This window comes from Apis florea, unplaced genomic scaffold (genome assembly GCF_048593485.1).
Source record: "Apis florea isolate Af1SG1 unplaced genomic scaffold, ASM4859348v1 contig_26_pilon, whole genome shotgun sequence".
NCBI lineage: Eukaryota > Metazoa > Arthropoda > Insecta > Hymenoptera > Apidae > Apis > Apis florea.
In genome coordinates this window covers 441341-464975 of record NW_028256622.1, presented here as the reverse complement: position 1 = coordinate 464975, position 23635 = coordinate 441341, and the positions used below count along the sequence as shown (strand labels likewise).

At 31.1% G+C, this 23635-nt stretch overlaps 1 protein-coding gene across 1 annotated transcript; it reads right to left on the bottom strand.

Annotated features, from left to right (window-relative positions):
• Positions 1–2892: 2892 nt before the first annotated feature.
• On the bottom strand, positions 2893–23424 carry LOC100863245 (cholecystokinin receptor type A). Its single transcript, XM_003689506.4, has 9 exons — positions 23113–23424; positions 19120–19234; positions 10236–10433; positions 9563–9748; positions 8953–9137; positions 6465–6692; positions 4672–4916; positions 3728–3858; positions 2893–3212 (listed from the first exon to the last, which is right to left on the bottom strand). The coding sequence occupies exons 1-9, from the start codon at positions 23422–23424 to the stop codon at positions 3175–3177; spliced, it is 1638 nt and encodes a 545-aa protein (XP_003689554.3). The 3' UTR covers positions 2893–3174.
• Positions 23425–23635: the final 211 nt, after the last annotated feature.

The following is a 23635-nucleotide window of genomic DNA, read 5'->3' as shown; positions in this document are numbered from 1 at the left end:
TATATGACATATTTTCTATATAATGCTAATTGAATTTTTGTTTGAACACGTTTTAACTGTATAAAAATCCGCAGTCTAATTTATTACTATCACAGACAATATTAGACAAAATCTTCGGTTTCTCGAAATGATAATCTGATGAAATTACAAAAGTTTATGTAGATGAAAGGAGCATTCGTTAAAACGAACGATAAATGTATCGATAAACACAGTTTATTTCGATTATATTTTTTTTTTCATCGTATTCAATATTGCAAAATTGCATTTGATTTACGTATTTCCGGAGAAATATAACAAAGATAAATATATTTTTAATTTTAAAATCACTTTGACATCAACTAAATATAATTAATTAAGTGAATAACAAAGTATAAACATAGCAGCAGAATATAACACGTTGTCGCTTAATTTATTGCAAAATGTCAGATTTAATATCAACTCGAACCTTGGACTTCGAACTAAAAACGGTTATAACGTAATAAATGCTTTTAATGAAGTTATAATAAGCGTGCACGATTTTTGAGTAAAAAAAAAAAAAAAATATAAAAAAATTTAAATTGAATAATAAGAGCGTTAAAACACGAAGCGTGCGAGTTACTGAAAAAAAAAAAAGTCGATAAGAAAAGTTTAATTAAGTTTAATAATGTGTCAAACTGTACGAGATATTACGTGTATTAATTACACGTTACATATGAATTATGTGTATATCGCATAAAAGTTTTTCATAAATATACATGTAAATATAAAAATGAAAGATTGGATACATGAATTTTTGACGATCTAATCGGTGAGAATAATTAAACAGAGAGATCTGGATAAACATATTTTGATCGAAACGACGAGAAGTGAGGGAAAAAATTATGAAAAATATGAAGAACTTTTGTACTTATTCGATAATTTTTTTTTAGAACAGAATATATTTAAAGGAAAATGTCATTTCAACGAAAAAACTGTGTTTACTGATTACGATTACTAATTAATGATATATACTTTTCATTTAAGTTTTTTTTTTATACATATATTATTTAATCTTCCATTGTTCAAAAGTTTATAGTTTTTACAAAATTATACAATAAATAAGGATAGCTTAATTACTCGTTCGATTAAGCCTTAATCTATTATCTATATCTCCAGATATTTTTATTTTTTCTCTACAATTCGTCGATAAATTCTTAATGACAAATATCCCTTCAATTAATTATTCATTCATGTATATTTCATTATTCATGTTTATTATTTATTCCTTAACGATTAAATGTTTCTTACATGTTTCTTAAGACTAGGTCAACAATTTTCACTTTCTAAATCGTGGCAAGAAAATTAAGCAAGTGGATTATTATAATAACAAATGTATAACCGCAAAATGTATTTATGAAACTTATACGTATAAAAACATTTAACAAATCGCATGAATTTTTTAACACTTTGAGTCACTTTTTTTTTATATTAATCTCATTTCTAAATATCATTGATTCTCGATAATCTTTTAATATCTCTAATAATAAATAAATATCTTTAATATCTCTCCAAATAAATAATGTAGTAACAATATTTTATCGACCATTTTTATTTCACGTTATCTTGGAACAATTTAATAAATTGTCTACGGATGTATCTTGAATCAGATCTATCTTTGACGAAATGACTTAAGTGACACGATAATGGAAAACATGGTGGAAGGAAAATTGTTAAGATCGAACTTGCTAAAAGCTATATCGAAACCAATTTTCTCGTCTGAATTGCATTTTTTTACAAGCTTCTTTAAATTAAAAAAAAAAAAAACCTTCTTCGCCTTCAATCAATTTTACATCGTATTTTATGTAATATAATTCTAAATTGAAATTTATTTTATTTATTTCATTAATCATATTGAAACAAATTATATATATTATATATTAATATAACGTGTACAGTGATTACATAAATATTTAACAACACGACATTTACATGTGCGATGCATATCTAAATTTTGCATAACTAATTCGCACGGATAATTGTTGAACCGATATTTATAGAAAAACTAACAATTTTGTTAAATTTCATAGATGCACGAAAACATATTTATACAATAATTACGATTGATTGCTTTGGTCGATTGTGATTATTTTATTGGACGGAAACTTCTTATGCGTTACGTTTTCTTTTATTATTATTATAATATATTACATGATCAATTTTCTCTTAATAAATAAATCAATCCCTTAATAATTTAAAAAACGTTTTCAATCAGACTAGCTGAAAAATATTTTTCGTAATAACGTAGATACTTTTCTATTAAAATGCATATTTGTACACTAGTGAAGCTCTAAAAAAAAAAAAAAAAATAAAAAAAATAAAAATATAAAAAGAATATAAAACGCATCATGAAAAAGAGAGAATATATTAGTTCTTTATTCCATCGTATATTGTATTTTGTTTCATATTATACCATGAAATTATATAAAATAGATAAATATTGCATATTACATATCGAATAAACGTTCCCCCATTATCGAAATTATTTATCTCTCGAAAAACATGTTCAATTGCACATAAATTTCCCTCTCGTTGAAAAAAGTATATCGTTTCACGAACGAAAAAAAAAAAAAAAAAAGAAAAAAAGAAAAAAAATACTTTAAATCTCCACGAGTAACGCGTTTTTTGATACGGAAAAAAAAAAAAAAAAAAAGAAGAAGAAGAAGAATTAAAAGAAAAATCGCACCGATAATTGAAATTGTATCTGTCTTCCATAATTTGTAATCGCAAGAAAAAGAAAAAAAGATTCTTGCATGCATCCTATTTCGTCTACCAAGACTCAAAGGGTTAAAAACGATGTGCCGATTTACTCCCCCCCCCCCTCCTCCTCTCAAAAAAAAAAGAAAAAAATGTTTCTCAATTATATCATTATCTTGCTTTTATTCAAAAAAACAATCGTAAATTCCACGACGAGACTTACAATTTAATTACAAGATCGCGTCGCCATCAGTCGTAAAGGAAATTAAGATTGTCCACGCAGGATGATCCACGCGACGAGGAACGGTGCAGATCGTTAACAGAGAGGCATCTCCCTCCGTAGAAAGGAACTCTGTCCGTGGATGGACGCCAAGATATCTTTAAGAAGAAATCGTCCCCCTCGTTATGGAACAAAGAGACGTTCGGCCTCGTGTTCTCGGTGAAACACACGTTCTGCCTATACTAGACGCGGTCCTCCTCCTCCAACAGTCGTACCACTTCTGGAAACAAAGTTTTTCCTTTGATCACCGAGAGCAACAGTAATATCTGGACAACGCAATTAAAGGAGTTATTTAATCGAATCCTTCTTCCGGGGGACACTTTTATTTTCTCGGCCTTGTTGAAATTGAGACGGGAATAACGGTAGACAAAAATATCTCGACTCGTATTATAAAGCCAATGAAAAATTTATATTTATCTATAGCGTATCTATTTGTTGAATGAGTAAAATGATTAAACTACATATTCTATTTATATTTCCTTATTAATAGGACATCACGATATCGATGTTAAAATTACGAAAGGAAATACTTGGACAATCGAACGAGATTACGCGATTCGAGCCAATGAAAATTATATCGGAACGAAATCGATCGAATCTCGATTCATTCACACGTTCCTTTTATTGCTCTGCTTTCTGTACAACGCTCCTGTGAATGAGCTTTCAACGAGCGTGCATCATTTTTTTTTTTTTTTTGTTTTTTCCTCGACAAGATATCGATCAAGATTACGTTACCTGATCTGGTGGCGAGGGAAGCTTTTCCAAGATAAACTGCCGATTCGTTCCCGCTTAGCTCGCTGTTGTTCCCTGCTTGTGCAGCGTTTCTGGTCGACGCCATCGCGATATCGCTGTTTCTACACCCTACTCTGTAAAACATCGAACAGAAATTATATAATAAAAATTCCCCCTCGTCTTCCTTCCTCCTATCTTACGATCGAATTCGAACGTTTGTTCGAAATTATCCCCAGGGTTGAAACGCTGGGTCGAATTGAAGGGCGTATCGCGTTGCAAGCGCGCGTTTCGATAAACAACAGCTTTGTCTTTGAATTAATTGGCGTACTTACGTTATTTTCAGGGAACAAACAAAATTGTTTCATTACTCGTCCATTTATATAACACGTTTGATCGACGACTTTTGCGCACGTTATTTGATCGTTCCCACGTATTTTCCATCGCGTTGTGGTACGTTTAACTTTGAACTTTGCATGTCGAATATATTTTTTTCCTTCGATATCGACGAAAGCATTAAGAGTAATAATAATGCTGCGTGAAAAATTGGCGTTTCACCCGAAACTCGCACCCTTCGCAATTTCACAGCGGAAAGTACATATCGCGCTCGATACTTCTCAATTTCTTTTTTTTTTTTTTTTTTTCCCCTTCCCGATCCCTCCTTTTCGCAACGACCGAACCGAGCTCCCTCGTGCGAAGCAAAGAGAAATTGGGAAAAAATTGAAGTGTAATATGGAGGAGGGTAAACAAGGGTCCAGGAGTGAATCAAAGAGAGAGAGAGAGAAAAAGAAGTGATTCCGTCTTTCTAAAAAAAAAAAAATATAATTCGAGGATCGAATGTTGACCCGATCGTTGAGTGTTGATGTTTGATGAGATACCTTTACCTCCAATTCCGATTAAATCGCGTTATCCATCCGTGAGTAAGGTTAGGGTTGAAGTAAAGCGTTTACCTCCAACAACGGTGACAATCGAAGAGGCCGAGGAACGCTTGGCGAAACTTTCGATTCATGAAGCAATACGTGATTGGATTGCAGCAACTCGATACGTAGGCCAGCAATTGTACCAGGCTGATCCCCGTGCTGCCGACGGTCGAATACACGAGATCTGGCGCGAAAAGATACCAAGTATTGATCACGTGCAACGGTGCCCAGCAGACGAAAAATTCCAACACGATCACGAACAGCATCCTTATCACCTGGGAACAACACGCAGGTGGAATGTTTCGAGACGGTCTCGTTCCTTATTTATACAGAGAGGCTATTATTTATATATGGAGAAATAAGGGAACGATGAGATCACGATATTTCCAATGTAATATCGGGTGAAATTCAATTTTTAATTACGCAACCCTTTGACGAACACGATACCTGATTGAAACGGGTATACGGGATTTTCTGTATGGTGGTATCAAATTCTTTAAAAATAATTTAAAGACACTTTCTTTCTTTCTTTTTTTTAAAGAATTTTTCTTAAAGAAACGAGTGACTTAGAAAAGAAAAGAAGGTGAGGCTTTGAGAAGAATTTGAAGAAATAAATTACAAATATTAGTTTGTCTTTGGAAAATTAGATCAAGGAACGTGAATATTAAAAGAAAAGGGAGTAAGATTAAAATAAGAAGGAGTGGAATAAAAAATTTAATAAAAAAAATAAAAATCAGTTTTCACGATATTGCAACTTTTGCGATAAGAAAGTAAGGACCGATCATAAGAAACATGGAAAGTTTTGAGTTTAAAGTGATGTTAAACATCAAATAGAACTACCCTAAATTGCTTCCAAGAAAAACTTATATCTATCATAAAATGTAATTGGTTCAAGGCAAGGGAGGGAAAAAAAGAAAAAAAACGAAAAATCTAGAAATCTCGTCGTTAATAGCACGGCAATAAATTCGATGTAAAATTGAAAAAAAAAGGAAAAGGAAAAAGAGGAATTAATTTTGAATATATGAAAGAAAATTAATATTATACGGTGGATCATGAGAATTTATCGGTTGACATCTTCGTCTGAAGATTTTAATCGTGCCTGATACGCGTCATAATGTTCGAGATGCTGTAAGTAAAATGGATGTGCATTATACAACAGCCTCCTGTCACTCACAAGCGATAAGGAAAACCAAGAAGTTAGATAAATGGATTTTCCACGGATCGAACATATATCGAGAAGTAGGATTAAAGATGTGCACGTACACGAAAATCCTTTCTCGTGAAATCATTTTTGAACGCAAAATTGAAAAAAATCCATTTTATATTTACGAAGTTGTAGCTTTTAGCGACGAGACTAGTCACTCATTATTACCGAGTAGAAAAAAAATATGAAATAATTTCGTATTATTTTAATACGAATTCTTAGAGAAGCCATTAGAATTTAATCAACGAATTTTAATAAAATTTCTAGGTTTATCCAAAATATTTAAAAATGTACTAAGATTAATATTAATATTTACGATTTATGATAAGAAAATTTGACAAAGAAAAATTTGGTCGAAAATTTATTTAGATATGAGGGAATTAACTCTTTTTGTTTTTCTAATTCTGAGTTTAATTAAGTTTCAATAAAAATGGGAAAATTAATCAAAATAATATTATAGAAATTAGTTCTAGAATTCTAGATTTATCTAAAATATCTAAAATTATTTTGTAAAAAGAATTTATATTAAATATTTAATTTTGTAGAATAAGGATGAATTCTTAAGAATTAATTCTAGATTTATTTAAACAATTTTTCCTTTCCAATTAATTTTACTTACTTTTTTCTTGGCTTCGATACTTTTGCCCATGTAGTTGCTGCGTATAATGTGTTGCCTATTGAATGGACAGCCCGAATCTTGTTGCTCCTCGTTCGAGGAATCTTTCGTATCCCTCGAAACACAATTGTTTCCATTGCTGCGAACCTGCACTCTCGATTCATTGGGAAAATCCGATCCCTTTAATTTTCCACCGAACACACTGGACACTTTCATTCTCGGAACACGTATCTTTATAAAAAGATTTAAAAAAAATTTAATTTTCGAAAATCTATCTATCATAATTTTTAGTAGATGAGATAAATTTTTTAAAACACATTTTCAGAATCCATTCTGTTTTCTATCGAGAAGAATGGAATACGTGAAATGAAATAAATGAAATACGAATTTTATCATTTGAAACGATTTAAAAAAATCCTCCAAATTTCACGATTTAATGAATTGTTCTTGAAAGTACTATCCGTATACTTCGCAAATACGATCGAAAAAATATTGTAAAAAAATGATTGGCGATATAATTCGTATTTTATTTACAGCAAAATTAAAAAAGTGAACGGAGAAATTTGTATAATATACGGAAACTTGATTGAAAAAAAAAAAAAAGAAAAAAGAAAGAAAGAAAAGGGAAAAATAAAATTCATTTTTAAAAAAACGGTTGAATGGATTTTTCAATTTATTTTTAACCTAATCAAAAGGGCATTTTATTTTTCTACGATATTTTTACGCGTACTTTAACAAAGAGGATGAAGTTGAAATCCGAACGTGAACAGTCAATAAAATATCGCATTTTTGTTATAAAAAAAAAAAAAAAAGAAGAAAAAAAAACTTTGAAGCAATGTTACGAACGAATAAAACATGTAAGAAGATACGGAGTAAAAGATTAAATCGATTTACGCGCCAGACGAGAACTAATATTGACGCAAATTGGCCGTCGAGCTTTACATACATATGTGCTCACGTATGTGTGTGTGTGTGTGTGTGTAAGAATATATCGATACTTAGAAAAATATAGCCAAGTGAGAAAAAACGGGTGAATTTTATATTTGAGATTAAGGATGATCTAAGAGGACAATTGCAATATATTCTGCAAGACATTGAAAAATCTAATTTTTATAATTATATTATTACTTATTTATAATAATTCTAATTTCTCTAAGATGATAAAGATATTCTTTATGGAAAGAAAAAAAAAATGTACCAAGTGTAATTATTATTTGTTGAGAAATCGCTAACTCGATGGATCTCTAGAATTTTTTTTTTTTTCTTTTTTTGTCCCCTTCAACGAACGAATTTATGGATTTTTAAGAAAACTGCTATGTGTTTAGATACAGCGCGAATCTTCATCCTTTTCTTATCCACCGTTGATGGAACACTTTTGGATATTTCATTTTTCAATCTTACGAAACGGATGCACATAATATTTTATCGCGTTTAGCGGCTTCTCTTCTTCTGATGACCGCACGTGTTTCAAGGGCATCTAACATTCCACCTATTGCAAAAAATGTAATATAAGATCGGCGAGGAAAGCCGTGAAAAATTGTGCCAATTTAATTTAAAGATTGGCCAATTCAATCTTTTCGAACGGAATAGGGATACTCTGGATTGCCATTTTTTTTTTTTACTATTATGTTTTAAGAGAATAATTTTCCTGGAAAGTGATAACCGACAATTTTTACTTACTCGCTGTTTGTTTGGAAAATTGCGAGAATCGAAGCACGGGGGAAAACTTTTTAACGAATTTTATATTTAAAAAGTTTGGCAATTTTTTCAAAATTGCGAAACAATGAAGTTTATTCGGATAGATACCATCGTAATACGATTTTTCAAAAAATATCCTGGCTCTCTATACTTAAACGATCATTAATACGTAACAATTCCATTACACGATTAACTTCTCTCACTTCATAAAATCATATTGTTATTTACAATCTATTCGCGAGGTATAATTTAATAAATTAATTATTCAAAAGTTTTTCATAATATTAATTAATACACCTCTGATACCTGCGGGTGAATAAAGGTGAAAAAAATTTTGAAATTTACATTAACGTCAGAATGAAAGAGGAAAAACACGCACGCGATCTTCCATACTTGCTTTATTTGTTCGAAAAAGTTAAAAATTGAATTACTTAAAAAAAAAAAAAAAAAAAAAAGCAAATATAACGAAATTCCATTCCATCCAATCGTCAAAACTCTCGCCATTATCTTTCTCACTTTCGAAGGAAAAAAAAAAAAAATATCGCAAAGATATAACAATCCCGGGGGAGGGGGAGGGGGAAGGGAGGGTTTGATTCGTATCCCCGCCACACTCGACTTATCTCATCGGCCTGATCCAAAGATCCAAAAATTGGATCTCGCTGTATATACACTTTTATCCACTTTTTCGGCCGGCGATATGCCTTCTTTTTCGCGCGACCACCCCCACCGCCCAGTAAAAATCTGACGACCCACTCTTCCCTGCCCCTGCCTACGACCGCCACCTTTCTCTCACCCTAGACGCCACTCCCTGGGGAGCGCCATGGTAGCATCCGTGGTGAGAGGACGAGGGAAATCCTCGCCTTAATTTCGAGGATGCGCCGCAAGCATTGAGTACGACCGTGGTGGAGTTCGCCCCTCCATCGCCTTTGTCATACGTGGAATTCTTCACCGTCGCCCTCGCCGATTCTATCCTCTCCACTGTAATTCGATTCGCTGTTATTTGGATTGGATAAGGATTCGAAGGCTAATGGTTCTTTCTTTTTTTTTTTTTTTTTCCTTATTGTTTTATTGGATCGTTGCACGCTTGATCTGCTCGTTCTTTCTTACTTCTGTCTTTAATTCCGCGCGTTATTCTACTGCGATTCTCGAGTTCGAGCTTGTTTGCTCGAGTTAAAATGTTTGCAAAGAAATATTTGTGACCTCTGGAATTTCTTTCGGAAGTATTTACGAACTATTTCTTCTTCTTTTTTTTTTTTTTTTTATCGTTCGAAACAATCGTGGAGAAATAGTTCGTGGAAATTTATAATTCTGTTTTTTTTTTTATTCTCGAGGAATTGTTCTTTTTTTTTTTTTTTTTTACTTTTGATCATATTTGGGTTAACAATAAAGATTAAAACACTTACGACGTTGCTGACAATTCGACGACTGACGAATTTCCTGCCGTAATCCCCGCCAAAGTTTCACTGCGATCAAAGAATAAGCCAGGCTCATCACGATTAAGGGAACTAAAAGCAGGGTCCCGTCTAAGAAAAGATTATAAGCTCGCTCGGCGCCAACGCTCGGCCATTCCTCCCGGCACTTTTGTCTTCCTGAAAAACGCACGCCATTCAACTCCCTATAAATTTTCACGACGTGAATGGAGACAATCCTCGAGACAAGGTCGAGTATTCGAGAAATTCGTTGGAACATGCGAATTTCGAAGGAAGAATGCGAGAATTGCGATTGAGAAAGAAAAAGAAACCTCTTTTCCAAGTGTTAATCATTAGATCATTATTTCATTCGAATATCTATTCTTCGTTGTTTCTTCTCTAATTGGATGCAAGAAGATTCAGATTCTTTTTGAGTGAAATATTTGATTGGATTGTACGTTCTTTCTTTTTTACAGACGTTTTATAAATTTCATTCAGTTTCTCTCAAAAGTTAGTTAGAACGTGTAGTTCGTAAATCAATATTGGCAAAGAAATTCTTATTGTAAACTGAGTTAACAAGTTAATTGCTACAAGGTTGAAAGTGTTGTTCGAAAGATTAATCTTTTAAAAATTTTGATAAATTCAATATAATTTTTTAAAATCTTACCATCCCGTATACTTTTCAACCGCGAAACAACGAGAATTGGCGCATTCCACGTAAGACTGGCTGTCCAAACCACGGCAATCATTTTGTAAGCATGGAACTGTGTTTGCCATCTTCTCGACTTCAGTGGTCTGCAGATGGCAAAGTAACGCTCCAAAGAGATAGCGACCAGTGTCCATACACCGACAGACACCGACACGGCTGAAAAGAGATAAAAATATTAACCCTTAAATATTATGTTCAAACAAATTTTTATTAAACTCGCTCGCCAAAAAGAGGAATAAAATATTAAAAAATAATAAACCATCTATAAAATCGTTGAATATTACTTGGAACATTGTCGATATTCTCTGTGGATGAAAGTATATTACATATAAAAGATATAATTCGTATCTTGATTGTCGATAAACGTCAAATTATTTTCTAAATGAACAGAGCATAGATAATTTAATCCCCCTTCGATACATTAATTCTCTCGTTTATATCTTTCGTTTAATTCCTGTCATTGCCTATATGTAATTATCTATAAAATCGTTCCTCTCTCGTGTGCCTCGAGTATGAATACGAAATCTTGGCTACTGATAATATTCAACCAATATACAATCAATATTTTCCCTATAACAATACCTTATCTTTGAGGTATAATAATTAATTTTCACTCGTGTGCGAATACAAACAACTAGAGGGGAATTATTCGCACAAAGATCTATCGTATTTCTCTTTCTTGTTTGTTACATATGAAATTATAATTCGTTGATTTAATTAATTGAACGATCAAGGTGAACGAAAAATAAATAGATTAACTAAATTAGAGTGAATTAGAGAAATTTATTTCGCAGCAATTTCGTCGTGTTGCACTACTACTATAATTGTACCGCCATCCATTTTATTTGGTTGTACAGCTTCAACGTGAATTAACGATTCTTCTCGAGAAATATGGAAACTAGTTTCTTCCCCAAATTGGGGCATTAATCTCCATTACCATCTGTGTTCTTAGTATAAGTTTTTACAAAGAGTAAAGTATGCACAAGTTGGAATCAACCGTGAAATGTAAACGAAAACGAAAAGTTTCAAGGCGGTGAATATTTTTTTTTTCAGAAATTCAAATTTATTTGAAACGATGATTTTTTACTTTTCCATTTACGAACGTGGATTTATATGAAAACCGTGGTCGGAATACCGCGTGTGTATGCGATTTTCTGCCAATAAATTTAATATCGTCCGTGTGAAACGTGTGTTTTAACGTAACGTAATCCTAACACGAGAGAAATTGTTTTTTATGAGCATGATAAAATTATATTTAATACACAAATAAACGCAGGATTAAATTTAAACAAACTATTCATCGTTGATTTCAATTATTCCATTTGTATTCCGTATTCCGTAAAAAACGTTCTTCTTCTTCTTAATTAATAATTAATCAGATTTTTTGACAATTTGAATTTATACAAATGGATAAATATGTGTGGTATATCATTGTATAATTAATGCCAAATTCGATCTGTCGTAGATAAATCTATCGTAAATAAATAAAATTAAATATTCACTTTTTTTTTATATATAAAAGTTATAAAGATAAATGCAAATAAGATACTTCTATTTGCTTTTATTCGCGTTCAATTTAGCTTTTCAATAATGGAAATCTTTCGAACGCACACTTCACAAGATGTGCAAGATCTCTTGTTCTCTCTTTCATCTGTGATGAAATTTGATGTAAAAAGTATCAAGCGATTCGAGTGATTGATAAATCCGAGAAGAAATTCACGATTCTTCAAAATCATCGACTCGATGAATAAATCTACATTTCACTACTCGAATATTTTAATATACGCGATGAACGTTTCGTGTTAAAAATATCCTATATAATTTTTATGAATTTTAAATATTTAAAACGAGTAGCAATTTTAATTAATTTCATATCAAAGAAAGAAGATTTTTTTATTTCTGTATTCTTCTAAAGAATAGAGTGTAGTTTAACCAATTAGAAAGTTTATAAAACGAAACAAATACTTCAAGAATTTGGAAAGAAAAATTATCTGTTTGGCCAAGAAACGTGAAAAAATAGTATCGTTCTCTAGAAAACAGTAACATAAAAGTCGTGCATGTTCGTTCTTTGAGATCGAATATAAAATATTCGATAAATTTTTATTAAAAACTTTTTTGATCACGGTCAGATATTCACGTTACAATTTTTTTATAATTTAAAATTTTAAAAAGATTTTGTATACAATACAAATTATACAATACGTATTATAATAAACTTTTTACGTATTTTTATATAATGCGAAATATTTTAATACTTTTTTTTGGAGGGGGATCGAATTTATCTAAATAAATGCAGAAAGAAAAATTCATGTGATTGCCGTGAAAAATATTCCGTACTCGAGTTTTTTGCAGTACAAGAGTTTCGTGGTTCGTTGCACAATTGCTTCAAGCTTTTAGAATTAATGATAGTGTTCACAGACGCGAGATTTCATTTGAACAAAGGTGGAAAAAAACACTTCTCCGTTACTTCACACATAAGGTATCTTTCGAGAAGATTAATTATCTCTAACTTTAATTAATTAAATGATAATTGGGTAAATGGTATATTGAAGCTAGAGTTTGCAACTTTGATGAGCCTACAATGAATGCTTACGTAAATTTCTGTCACTATTTACTAGAAAGTAAACGTAAAAATAAGATAAAAATAGATAACGTGAAACGATAGCATCATTAAAATAATAATTTAAAATATTTAGATGCATTGTTCATATTGAATGAAAATAACAATTTATAGTTACTGGTATGAAAAGAGTATTAACTTATCTGAGATGAATCTGTCGAGATGCCAGAAATTGTCATTTCACTCGTACGATTATTAAATCCTATTAAATCCAAAATTCCATTAAAATTCCTTCTATATTCGTTTGAATCATGGTTACTTTATTCTCACCACGACTGTTTTATCCTATTGTTTGACCCTAACTTTCCTATTCCACTTGGCTGACCACGACAGTCTCTTGTTCTATTTGTCTACCCTATTCTACTCGTCCGGCCATGCCGTTTTATAATCTCAAATGGAAGAAAGTAATCGAGGTCGGACAAGTAGTATGAGCCAGCTGTGGTCAAACAAATAAATTCTTAAGAAAATAGAAATAAAACACTTAGATTAAATTAAAATAGATTTAGAAATGTCTGACTTGAATATTTTATTTTCCACGTACAATATTATATTACTTCCTATAAAATAAAATATTTCATTTCATTATTATTAATAAAATCTTAACGCGAAATCCAACTACGACAAATTTCGTTGTAATTATTATTTCCACGTTATTTGATGCACGTTGACTGCAAGAAAAAAAAACGCTTAAAAGTATACGTGCCTCGATATTTTCATCACAGAATATAAAAATCGTTCTATTCTGATGATTCATGGTGCATCGGTTTATTAAAAATATATAAAAAATATATATCTGGTCGAAACCGAGATTTTCTTTCTTTATATACGTAAATAATACAGCATAGCATTCTCGATCACGGAAGTTCGTTCGTTTTCTCTCTCGGTATTCGATTACAAAACGTATTTCACTAGCGGTAGGTGATCCCGTTCCTGTCACACTTTCCGTCTGGCTTTTCCCCAAATAGCCGTTTTCTCTTTTACCGGTTCATAAAAATTGTTCTCGCGATAAAAATCGATCTCTCGACACTCGTTAAACTCGACGCTAGAAAATTGAACCTTTTTTCCCCTTCTCTTGGAAATTATATTTATTTTCCTTGTCTGAAAGAAAATTCAAAAGATAAACAGTTTTATATAGATATAGATTTCGATATAGATTTCGATCAACTCGCGTTAATTATTAATTATTAATTATCATATCCATTTATAGACACAAGTTGTTAAATAAAAAAAAAAAAGGGAAACTCTAATAAAGCTACTAATACATATCCGAGACAAAGTTTGGGAAACAACAGTTCGGAAACAATGATAATTTCTATTCAAGTACACGCAGCACGCCTCAACAATCTTGCCTCGTCTGCGTTTAATTCTAAGTTAAAGGTTGCCACCTAAGTAATATAAGTTTCATAGCTTAGGCGTTAAGTCAAGGGTAAAGAGCGACATTTGCATGAAAAAATTCCTTAAATATAAGTATCGATAATGAGATTTATAAAAAGATAAAAATTTCTAGTTTCAATAATAACAATAAAAGATGGAAAGTGTGCACCAGGAAGTGGACAAGGAAAAAGGATTATATTTTTTGTTTTATATATATATATACGTGTTTGATACTCATTCGTACAAAAGAAAATGATAAGAAATAGGATAGGATAAAAATAAGAAAGGACGATATATCAGCTCGAACTGCATTCCATGAGAAATCACAATGATATTTTCTTTTTTTAAAAATTAATTTTACTTTTTTTTTTTTTCAAAAAGACGCATTTTCTTCATTTATATCGAAAAGAAAATTGGCGGTTGTATTTTTTTTTATTGCTGAAAGAACTGAAAGAAAACGATTAATAAAATTCACACAAATTCAGAGATTGCCTCGGGTAGGAAAAACTTGTTATCAAGTCAAACAAAGGTTCAAATTTCAATACACTATCTATGTTTTGAAAGAATATTTGATATTTAACTTTAACGGTGTGGGGGGGAGGCGAGTTATCGAGAGCGATGGAAATATCGTTTTGAAAATAAATTTTAACAATTACTATTATTAGTGATACATTTTATACAATTTACTTAGACTGGATTATATGTTATATATATATATATCACAGAAGAGAAAGAAATTTTCATTATATAACTTCGATGCAGTTAAGGATTAAACTTTGCACAAATAAAATTTAATCACGTAATACAAACTCCCATGTTTATTACCACTTACACATGTTTATTCAAGTTACATTGAAGCTACAATTTCAACACGTAAAGTGTTTCTCCTCCTTTTTAATGCAACTTTTTCCTCTAATTTTTCGAATTATCATCCCTACGTCAAATAAATTATTTTCATTTAAGATAGAGATTTTATAGGCGTTAATAACATAGTGGTGAAATAATTATTTCCAAAGAGAAGAAATAAAATTCATACGTGTAACGCCACCACGTTTGAATTTCATTAGACTGAATTATGCAAACTGTAGGGTAGGTTTTTCATAACCCCCTATTGAGTGGCCCTTTACCCACGCCACTGTATAAATTACCATCTTCGTTAGGCGAGATTATGCTCGAATACAAGGCACAAGTTTACAGGTATCAGATGTAATCGTTTAGGTTTATTGCAAAATTATTCAGATTAGAAATGTGTGTCTCTAATTTACATGTTAGATCGTGTGCAGTTGGAAATTGTCAGCGGGCTTCAATTTCGAAAACGTACGACAATGCAGTGGACTATGATGACAGCTACTTGCTAGAGCGTTGTACGTAACTAGTTGTAAACTAGTATTGTGTTTGCAATAATACTCATTTTGATAAATGTTCCAGGCAGTGAAACGAATTTAAATAATCAAACGTTTGGAGTTGCAATTTCAATTTTTACTACAGAGTAAATGATTGCATAATTAAAATTGTAACAAAATGATTTAATTTCGAAAAAATTAAAAAAAATTGCTTTCAAAATGCTTATACGTGTCATTGTTATGGAACGTGTTGAATTTTCTTTTCCTATAGATTAGTAGGATTGAAAGAGAAATTCCTAATAGCAATCAAAAAGAAGAAAAAAAATTATCGTAGGAGTAAAAGTTAAATGAAAAAATTTTTTTAAGATTATAAAAGAAAGGTATTTTCGTTTATTTCGAACGTGATAGTCTTGTTTTTTATAACCTTTCATTATTCCTTTCCTCTTTTCTTTCTTTACTTTGAGTAAAGAAACAATATTAAACTGAATGAACCAAAAGAACAATTTTTCATTAAGAAAAAATATATCACAAAGTGAAATAATTAAAATAACGAGAATAGAATAAAACAATCTTAAAATATTACTGAACTGAAAGCAATTCGTTAAATCGTGAAATTTTTAATGTAAGAACAAATTTATACATGATATATGTTTCGATAAATTATATATATATATATAAACAAACAAATAAATAATAATACGATTATTATGGATGAGATTATCATCACCTATTTACAAATTTGAATATATTTCATTGCTTTGAGATCGCTTCCATTATTAATACATTATATTCCTATATATAACTTTCGATAAACATTATAGTAGACACAAATTAAATGGAAACTTTAATGTTTCATAACGTTCAAAATATATCGGTATGAGTACGAGATATCACCATATTTCGATGAAGTGTCAGACTAATTATAGAAATTAATCCAATCAATTATCAATTAAATTTACCATCGTCGTTTCAGGTTGAAAATTGTATGGACCAAGCAAGGGATTGATCGTTACAGAACTGCTAATTTTAAAAAAAAGAAACCTGCAAAGTGAAACGCGTTAAAAATTATCCTTATAACGTATACCAGATATTCACGATATAATAATTCAGCATGAGCAAACAATCTGAAAATGCAAATTACACTCGACAACACGAAATGGTATTTGCTCCCGATCTCTATTCAACGACTGCTCCATTCGACGATTATTCAACGCACGCATCGTCCGCACAATATAACCTGACACCCGAACATTCCCCTTTTCTTCTATTTTACAATATCTTCCACTCGCGTCGGGCAAACGGCGCACATATTACCCCAGAATACATTTGGCCACGTCCATACGAAATTTTTTGGATAACACTTTTCTTTCACGCCCTAACCTCAAACCTCAAACTCGCGCATTTTCTTCCACGCGTCCAGAGGGGGAGGGGGCGGGAGGTGGGAGGAGGGGAGGGGAGGGGAGGTTCGAAACTCATAGTGAGATAGAAAAAAAGGGAGAACTCGGTGAACAGATTCGCTATACGATTTATAATCTATTAGAGTTGGTCAGAAGGAAAAGTAATGAATAAATTTTGCCATTTCGTTCGGTTAATGTGCGATCGATCTCGAAAAGTGAGAGAGAAAATTCGATTTCTGAAAACATAATATCAATGGAAATCATTTCCCCCCCCCCTCCTCCCTCCCCCCCATGAAGTCACTTCAAAGAGTAAATGAAAGACTTCAAAGGATACTATTAAATTCCAAACCGTATCAAATCTTCTCAACGGGGAAAGTAAATTATATCCTCTCTGGTATTTTAGAATTCGATATGGCGTTAAATTTTTATAGAATAAGATGGAATGAAAATGGAAAAAAGAAAAGGGGATGTACGTTCGAAGTTGTGTAAAATTACACACAAACACACACGTATATATATATATATATATATATATATATATATATATATATATATAGAGAGAGAGAGAGAGAATAAACATGCGCATATATAATATCGTTCTACGATATTATTAATTTTTTAGATGCAACAATTGCAGCCTTTTATTTTTTAACTCCATTTATATATTGATTCCAGCTTCGAAACTTCTATGGATGACGTTTGTTCCATATCTGAAGACATACGATCGAAATTCTACATTCGTAAAATTTGTTGGAAACTAAAGCTGAACTTCGAACGACGTCTTTCAGCCAACAGTCATCTCTATTTTATGTAGCAAAGCAAAGCTGTATCGGAAATGCAATTTCGCCCTATCGAACATGTTTTCAGTGTGATGATATTTTCGGAACGATGATATTTTTCACGCATGCTTAGTTAGAAGAGATAAACTTTGTAAAATAAAAATTATTAACCGATTAAATTTGAATCGTGACGCAGAATTTTGACATGGATTTTATCACGATTTATTTCATTTTTATTATTATTTCGAGAAATAATTTAATATTGTGCCGATAACCGTTTAATTCATTAATTCATTAAACGAATTTAATACTCGTTTCACTTTCTCTTTTCAATCGAATACGAACACTTTTTCATATTTTATTAATCTTTTGTTTGAGCATCCATTCACTGCAATTCCTTTTAAAGCGGAAACACAATTGTATAAATTTATAAATCGAAAAAGAATTCGTAGAAATTTAATACCGATATCCGTTTACTAATTTCACGAATAATAATTAACAAAAATAATAATCGATATTTAAATCGAACGACAAAAATACGAAAATATTAATAAAATTAAAAACATTTTACAAAATTGATTCTATTGATTTTAATTTTTTGCTTCAATATTTGCTTGTACATATTTGAAGATCTCTTTTTCCATACGCGTTCAACACATATGTTTGCACACGTGTTTATCAATATATCATAATTATAAACCATGATCTCTAGTACGTATGGTTTTTAAATAAATATAAATTGTTTTTATATCAATATATTTTTATATTTAATATTACAAAAAAAAAAAAAATTGGTGAAGGTAATGCTATTCACATCTTGAAAAGTTAAATAAGATCCTAAAAGTGATTAACGTGTCAATCATTTGAAAAACTTTTTTGATGTATCTTAGATACGAAAATTGGAAATCTGATTAAACTTGGAACTAAATCGTAAAGTCGATACTAACAAGAAACCTTCTTATTTTCTTTATCATTTTCGTAGCACGGTTTCCCTTAGAAACTTATGAAAATTAAAAATATAAAATCTCGTGAAATAATTCTACTCCGATATATGTACCACCATGATATGTAAATCTTTAATATCCTAATTTCTATTATTTCTATTCTTATTTAACGTAAAATTTCATTCCTTATTCATTAAAATGCAAAATTGTCTCTTATGTTTCGATTATTCTATTTGTCTTTCGCAAAAGTCTTTCGCATTTACATTCTTTCTACAAGAATCCTTATTCAATTATAAATCTTATTTTATATTTCAAAGTCAAATTTTTGAATGGAACGGAATCCAAATAATTTCGTTGTATATTACAACGATCAAATGATACATACCTTGAAAATACGGTATGAGTTTGCACATCGTTATACCGAAAACGAAATTCTTCAGAACTTGTCCAAGAAGTGTAAAAGGCATGCAAAAGACGCCGAGCAGCAGATCCGAAACTGCCTGGAAATTAACGAAAGATTTCATATAAAACATTGCAAATTTTCACAGAAATTAATCGAAAGTGAAAAGAAAATAAATTGTAACGCATTGAGCAACGTCATCAATTCTTTCTGTTCACTTATGCGCATTTATCTCTATCTTCTCGATCACAAAGGGAAATAAATACAGACGTACCCCGGTTGAATAAAACAATCGGTAGCCAGATAAGTGGATTAACGCCATCGTGGTCAGACGAAGTGGAATAAGACGATTATGGCAAATACAGGCGCAAAGTAGTAGAGATGCGTCATAATTGGACAAGTGGAGCAAACCGATCATAATCAAGCGAGTAGTGCAAGTCAATCATTGCTACACGGAGATAACATACGAGAGAATTATGAAGAGAAAGACGAATTAAAATTAATCAAATATATTTTTACGAATTTAATTTATCCGTGATATCCTGGCGATACCTCTCCATTCCATTGAATCGCATCTACTTTGATGAAAATTAAACTTCAATTGAAAATTGGCACTGTAGAATGCAATCACTCACGCAATCTCGCTACGAAATTTATAGAACGTCGACCTCCTACGCGTTAAGAAAAATGCGAGCAAACAGCGAAACGAAATTAGAATACCGATAGATGTTTGTTATTCCAGTGAAACACGAGAAGAAATTCAATCAACCAAGGTATAGAGACTTTGCTTACCTCTCTCCAATCTCATGTGTATCACTAATGGTGAAGTTTTGCCGTGAATTTGTTCCAGATATCGTGTTTAACGATCATAGATAAATCCAACAATTATTCAATACTCGTATGATACTCGTTTCCATTTGAATTAATTAATCGAATATCGGTGAGATTTTCTTCTTTTGTTGTTTTACAACGCTTCGTCAAATATATATTGTATAATTTTGATTGAACAACAGAAAGTTGTATGTTCACGTGTTTATTTTATCATTTTATCTGAATTTTTTGGAAAATTGAAAACTTGTATTTGTGAAAAAATGATTTTTAATTAAAATAATGTATATATATTTGAATTTTGATTTTATATAAAAATAAAAGAAACGGATAAAAAGTAATTTTAAATACATGTAGGAAGCTATATATCAAACTTAATTTCAATTTTAACTATCACAAAGGGACGAGAATTATTAAAGCATTTCATTATATTTCTCTCTTTATAAGTTTCCTTCAAAAATTTTTAATTGTTTCTCCATTATGTATATCGCAATAATTTTAAAATTTGAATAATTTGATGCTAATTCAACATTATATAACTCGAAATTATTGACAATTGTATGCCATTGTAGAAATATAGTTAATTTATAATTGCCCGTGATTCGGAATTAATTAATATTTATTAATTAATTATATAATAATTAAACTGGAAAAATAATTCTTCAATTCTCTATTAAACTAACGTAAAGTTAAGCTACTGCAGAAAATGACAAGTTCTAAATATCAAAAATAATCATATCAAATAAATTACGAACAGTATTTATGCAAATCCGTAGGGTAAACTCGAATTCGTGTCGCAAACCTCAATCCACACAAAATAATCCTGCAATTTATTGCGTCGATACGTTAAAAATAGAATATTTTTCCCTCAAATTTGAATTTACCATTTTATACCATATACTGTTATATTTACATTTTTTTACGATTCATCAATGATTCATCACATTTTGACATATAAAACTTTTCTGCTTTATTTTAATATTTTATTTTTTATTATTTTTCAAATATCTCAAAAATAGAAATTCCGAAATGATAAACTACGAAATTACCAAGAAAGATTTTCTTTCAAACATTATATTTACGTTGCTCTAAAGTTTAATTAAGAAAATTAAAAATGTAAGCCAAAGAATTAGCAAATAATCTAAAAAAAAAAAAAAATGAAATAAAATTATAATAAAACCACATGTACAAAGGTGAGTCTAATTTTAATGTAAATTCACCAAGGATTAATTCGCGACTTAATTATACTGGATTTTCGTTCCTATAATTTCTATAATTTTGCTTCATGTGTTTTTTCACGAGATAAAAATAAACACGATTCCCTTCATTCTTCTTATAAATGAAAATTTATAAATTTTTATCGTTTACATTAAGATACAAAGAATTACATGGACCATTAGTTTTCTTCCAACGATGACATTCATCTTCTTAGAATGTCTGTTTAATTTCTTATCCACAAATCATTCCAGTCTAAAGTCTATATCGAAAACTAGAGGAATATATCAAATACTTACAAACCAAAAGTTGTTAAGAAGATTATTTGAAACATTGATACAGAGATCTGTCTATTAGATTCAGAGATGCGTATTGTTAAATTATACACTTTTTTCTTTTTTTTTTTTTTTTACACGTAGCATAGTACACATTCAGAATCGAAAAGCAATTACACAGAAATATCTCTGTGTATAAAGGAAAAATAGATAGTAGGTTTCTGTTCCCTTCGCTATGCGTGGAGAATAATCCGTGGTACGTAGATTAAAACTCTTTGACGGCATTGATCGAAAATCAATTTCGTCGTAGGAAACAATAAAGGTTTTGTTGAGAAGTGGCGTGCAAAGGAAAAACGAATATTTCGTGCAAGAATGGAATTGAAGTAGAAAAATGATCGAATTTTCTGCTTTGCATTGATCCTCAGTTCCCTCGATGGGAACATAGAAAATGTACGATCCGCGCAATTCCAATAATTTCTTTGTTTTAATAAATTGGACAAAATTTTCGGAAATTTTAACGAAAGTTGAATAAAATTTGAATAAAACATCGATTGGAAATCATCGGACGAAGATGATCTAGATCCACCTCTAATTGGGGACATACGAAGTTAAAGGATAAAATTTTTGGTTCATTAGTTTTTATAATCCCTTTTCTACCTTCGTAAAAAATTCCACTTTCGTTCCTTTAACACTTTTTCCTGTAATTTAATTGATCAAAATAATCAATGAATGGTAAAATGGTATTATTTTATACCTTTAAGTTATCCTATCAGGATAAACATCTGTCATATCTGTCATACCTGGTTGAGAATATCGAAGGAGGAAATCCTTCGAATGCATTTCGAGATCGTACACGTGATAAATATAATGGATAGGAACATCTTTTTTCTTTTTTAGATATTTTTTTTTTCAAGAAGTTTTATGATATTTGTATTATTACAAGCAATGCACTAGCATATTTTTTTTTTTTAATTTACATTAAAATTCGACCGAAATAGCCTACGAAATTGCCTGTTTTCAAAGGTTGTTTTCAGAATAAATGTTGCTAAAAATTCACCACCCTATTGTGCGCCTCGCGCTAAAGCACGAACCGTGTTCGTTACCAATAGATATTACCGGAAGCTTTATCAAGTTTAACCGTTCTGAAACACATCCATCATTCATAATCTTAAAGTGTAACAGGCCAAATGAATCGAGTGGAAATAATTCAAAACTTGCTACAATTATTCCGATACCTAAAAAAAAAATCTCGTTACTTCGCTTTGCTCGATATTCAATAAATACGAAAAATAAAATTTTTGAACAAAATTTCTGTCAGCCAATTATTCAATTCTCACGGGCTATTTAAATCGACTCGAAAAAAAAACGAAATTTACTAAAAAAAAAAACGCATACTACGATTCGTCCCAACAACAATTCTCACTAAAATATCCTCCAAATTCATAAATTACCATTCGCAAACGTGCGATCCACCTTCCAAAACGAAATTCGCGCAAAATTTTATTTACAAAATTAATCCAATTGAAAGAAATGATCGAGTAAGAATCCGGTTCGTTAACTAAAATTATTTATCCGGATGGAAATTGGAGGAAAGAAGGAAGCAAACAAATATCAGCGTTAAGGGATATCAGGGAGAAATGAATATAAAAATTCCGCTTACCAGATTTAACAAGTAAACGTTGGTCACGGTCCTCATCCTCTTGTTACGGGCCAGGGTGATCAACACCAACGAATTTCCAACGATGGAGAGCAGAAATATTATTCCATATAGAGGGACGATCAAACTCTCGAGCAGATTCGTTTGGCCGTAATTCGTGGCCGTTGGCACTGTTGGCAACGTTGTCACGTTCAAAACGGAGGACGTAGCTGTTGGCTGGGGCAGATTGGTGGCGAACGATTGATCCAAATCGGAATTACCAAAATAATTGGCCACCGTGCCGGTATCGGTTTCGTTGTAATTCGTGACCGACATCATGATCTTCTATTCAAAACGGTCGTTCACAATTCAACCCTATTTAACGGGGGATGGGTGGGTGGGGAGGGTTCACGATATTGTGCAACGCGATAATTTGATCGATGTTCCGTGTTCCATCCATGGATGGCCGGCAATCGGTGATTAAATGATTGGAAACTTAGGGCTTTTGCCCTATCTATCTACACGGAATCGATTCTCTTCATCTTGT

Bases quoted from the DNA above. Each gene is read 5' to 3' on its own strand.
- LOC100863245 (XM_003689506.4), bottom strand. From the start codon at position 23,424: ATGTCGGTCACGAATTACAACGAAACCGATACCGGCACGGTGGCCAAT. The intron at 10,434-19,119 runs GTATGTATCATT...ATCTCTTTTCAG, and splicing joins ACTCATACCGTATTTTCAAG to CCGTGTCGGTGTCTGTCGGT. The intron at 4,917-6,464 runs GTAAGTAAAATT...TGTTGTTCCCAG, and splicing joins GTATCGAAGCCAAGAAAAAA to GTGATAAGGATGCTGTTCGT.